At 37.5% G+C, this 3,585-nt stretch overlaps 1 protein-coding gene across 5 annotated transcripts in view; it reads right to left on the reverse strand.

Annotated features, from left to right (window-relative positions):
* Positions 1–3,585, reverse strand: part of WDR47 (WD repeat domain 47) — a 27,348-nt gene that overhangs the window by 16,376 nt on the left and 7,387 nt on the right. For 3 of the 5 annotated variants that reach the window (XM_006762955.2, XM_006762957.2, XM_015563409.1), the window contains exons 5-6: positions 1,645–1,771; positions 233–411 (exon numbers count right to left, since the gene is read on the reverse strand). In XM_006762955.2, the coding sequence (XP_006763018.1) occupies positions 233–411; positions 1,645–1,771 (306 nt within the window). The remainder of the gene's footprint in view (positions 1–232; positions 412–1,644; positions 1,772–3,585) is intronic. The other 2 variants (XM_006762956.2, XM_006762958.2) reach the window with 1 other exon arrangement.

Genomic DNA, 3,585 nt, shown 5'->3' on the forward strand with positions numbered 1-3,585 from the left:
GAACCCCACACACCCGGGCTCTGGCTGCTTAGATGTGAAAGGACTTTAAAGGGAAGGGCTCAACGAGATGAATCCTCAGAATGATGTGTCTGAAGATATGTAACTACTCCACATTACTCGAAACACGTAAAAAACCCTTAAAATTTCAAACCCTACATGGAAAATAACACTGCATGTTTCTAGTAGCTTTTAAATAATTCCTCATGTTTAAAAAAATGACTGAAAGACCAACCTATTAAGGAACTGCTCGGTGAGGTTCTGCTGCTGGTCAGGCCCATCCTCCTGATTGACTCCTCCTTCAAGCAGCATCTGCTGGTATATCTGTCGCTGCTGCTCCTTCTGTTCTAAATGCTGTTGATAGCGTAATCTTTGCCTGTAATATTCTTGAAATTGTTCTGTTGAGTCTCGAAGCTTAAAAATTTTAGAAAAATATATTTGAGAAGACTGTGATTGAATATGTTCCTACTCAAGAGGAACTTCTACAAATGCTGAATAAAATATACAATTAGCTATATTTAACAATTAGAAAATACTAAATATATTGCACTTTGAAAAATAGCATCCATGAGTCTTAATAGTCAAGTAGATTGGTCAATTGCTTTTTCCCCCAGCAAGAGACTGGCCAAATGCATGGTCATCCTGGATCCTTAACTAACCCAAATAAAAATACAAGTTGTAGTAGTCACAGGGGAACATGGTTAGAGAATATGAATGTAGATAAAGACTAAAAAGAATCTATCTACTTTACTTGGGGAAAAAAAGTTACTGAGGGATTGCATCAATATTTAATAAACACAATATTAACCTTGTCCAACACACTTAATTTAAGCAAGTAAATTGTTTAATAAGTTACTCTAGAGAGAAACTTATAAAATTTCCCTCAAAAACAATACTTTAGTTCAGGTTTCATATGGGATAAATGGGTGTTCAACTTAGCAGTCTCAGCATTTCTACTTCACTCCTCTAAAAGAATTGCATAGCACTCAAACTCACAGGACTTAAATATTTACTGAATTCCAATATTGGCACTATTGTATGTTTTGGTAGTCTAATTTCCCTTGTGATTTCTTCTTTGACCCACTGGTTAAGAGTATTATTGCATTTTGATAAATTTGTGAATTTTCCAATTTTCCGTTATTAATTTCTAGCTTCATTCCATTGTGGTCAGAGAAGATATTTTGCATAATTCCAATCTTTTAAAATGTATTGAGCTTTGTTTTGGGTCGTATCATACAGTTTATCCTGAAGAACACTGCATGTGCCCTTGAGAAGAACGTATATTCTGCTATTGTTGGGGTGTTTTATAGTTGTCTGTTACGTCTAGATGGTTTATACTGTTGTTAAAGTCTTCTATATCCTTATTGATCATTTGTTTAGGTGTTTTATCCATTATTGTAAATGGGGTATTAAGTCTCCAAATATTACTGCATAGCTGTCTATTTCTCCCTTCATATATTTTGGGGTTCTATTATTTGGTACAAATATGCATTTGTATTTTCAATAGTACTTTTTCTACTTCAGTCTAAATACTATTACTTCTTACAAAGACAGTCACTCTAAAGCAGCGGTCGCCAACCTTTCGGACCTCACGGACCACCGGTTGGTGACGGCCGCGCTAGAGGACACTGGGGTAGTAAGTATTACCTCATTCTTTTCTTGCCTGTCTGGTCCTGGATTCTGTGCTCCATTTGCAGGCTCTTTTTCTGAAACTGAACTCTGGCCCAGGGTTTCACTGTTGATAGGTCGCTGTGCCTCCACAGGTGTATCACTTCTTTCAGAAAGGTGCAAGAAAACAAAAGGGAAGAGGTGGGGATGAAGGAAGATATATTTCAGTTAGAGAGATTTTAATTTAAAATAATTAACAGCCCAGCTGGCATGGCTCAGTGGTTGAGCGTCAGAGCTATGAACCAGGAGATCGCGGTTCAACTTCTGGTCAGGGCACACGTCTGGGTTGCAGGCTCGATCCTCAGTGTGGGGCATGCAGGGGCAGTCAATCAATGATTCTCTCTCATCATTGATGTTACTATCTCTCTCTCCCTCTCCCTTCCTCTCTGAAATCAATAAAAATATATTTAAAATAAAATAAAACAATTAACATTTAACATTTGATATGTCAGGCATACCAAAATACAGGGTTCAGGAAAGCAGAGCTAGCTAGTCATCTTCACAAAGGCATCACTAGTTAGGAGCCTTGTACTCGGAAGTACCTAAACATACATACATACACACATGCACCGAGAGGAGGAAGTAGAGACCTGGGAAGAGTTTTTAGCTACTAGACTTTAAACTGGTACTGACCATAAGATGAATAGAACTTGAAAGAGTTGTTAACTGTCCAGAGAGAGAATCAAATGACCTTCATAAAGTAACATCTGATTTAATTTTGAAATTTATACAATACTTCCATAGGTATTATGTCATTTAACTTTCATAATAACCTGTGAAATAGGTTAGAACTCCCATTTCACAGATGAGGATACAGATTTAAAAAAGAAGTGCTTTTCCTAAAATTGCACAGCGAGTAAATAAAGCTTGGACTTGAGTCCAGGTCTTCACACTCCCAATCCAATGCTGGCCCATGCCTAAAGATTGTGTTGTTTTTTTTGTGTGTTGGGGGGAACATTTAATTTTGAGACTATTATTTTGAATAGCAAAAGCTTACATATTTCAACTGATTTTTCTTCCTTTTTGTTTTGAGTGTTGTGTTCAAGTGAAAAAATATCCTTCAAAATACTACATACTCCTTTATAGACCTTTCTTTCCTGTTTATCTTCTTGTTCGCTATAGTAACTCAATCATTGTATCCCGGATGTAGCATGGTGCTAGCACGTAGTAGACACTTGAATATTTTTAAAAGAATACTGACATCAAACAGGTAGGAGTCTCTTCATGTGGCATCTTTAACATAATTGAGCTTCCCAATATTGTTTTACTTACACCTCAAATATTTTTTAAAACAAGGTAAACTTTTTCCAAAGTAAATGTTTATACTTTATCCACAGCACAGTAGCTCTCCTATAGCATGTTATGATCACCAGTCAAGGCACATACAAGAATCAACCAATGAGCCCTGGCTGGTTTGGCTCAGTGGATAGAGCGTCGGCCTTTGGACTGGGGAGTCCCAGGTTCGATTCCGGTCAAGGGCATGTACCTTGGTTGCAGGCACATCCCCAGTGGGAGGTGTGCAGGAGGCAGCTGATTGATGTTTCTCTCCCATCGATGTTTCTAACTCTCTATCCCTCTCCCTTCCTCTCTGTGAAAAATCAATAAAATATATATTTTAAAAAAAAAAAAAGAATCAACCAATGAATGCATAAATAAGGGGAACAACAAATCTCTCTCTCTCCCCACCCCAATCAATAAAAAAAAAATTTTAAGGAAAACGCATCCACCCGCACCCACACCCAACCATTAGATTATCTCAGACTTGTGGAGATTTCCTAATTTTTTATATGAGCAAACTTACCGTTCAGGGGATTCCTCATAAATACTGTGACATTCTGTATTGTCAAGCATGAGACTTCTACTGAGGTTTTGTACCCCTGGATAATGGAAGTTAGCAAAGGAGTGTGACATTGGAGAGAA

Source organism: Myotis davidii, unplaced genomic scaffold (assembly GCF_000327345.1).
Source record: "Myotis davidii unplaced genomic scaffold, ASM32734v1 scaffold217, whole genome shotgun sequence".
Taxonomy (NCBI): domain Eukaryota; kingdom Metazoa; phylum Chordata; class Mammalia; order Chiroptera; family Vespertilionidae; genus Myotis; species Myotis davidii.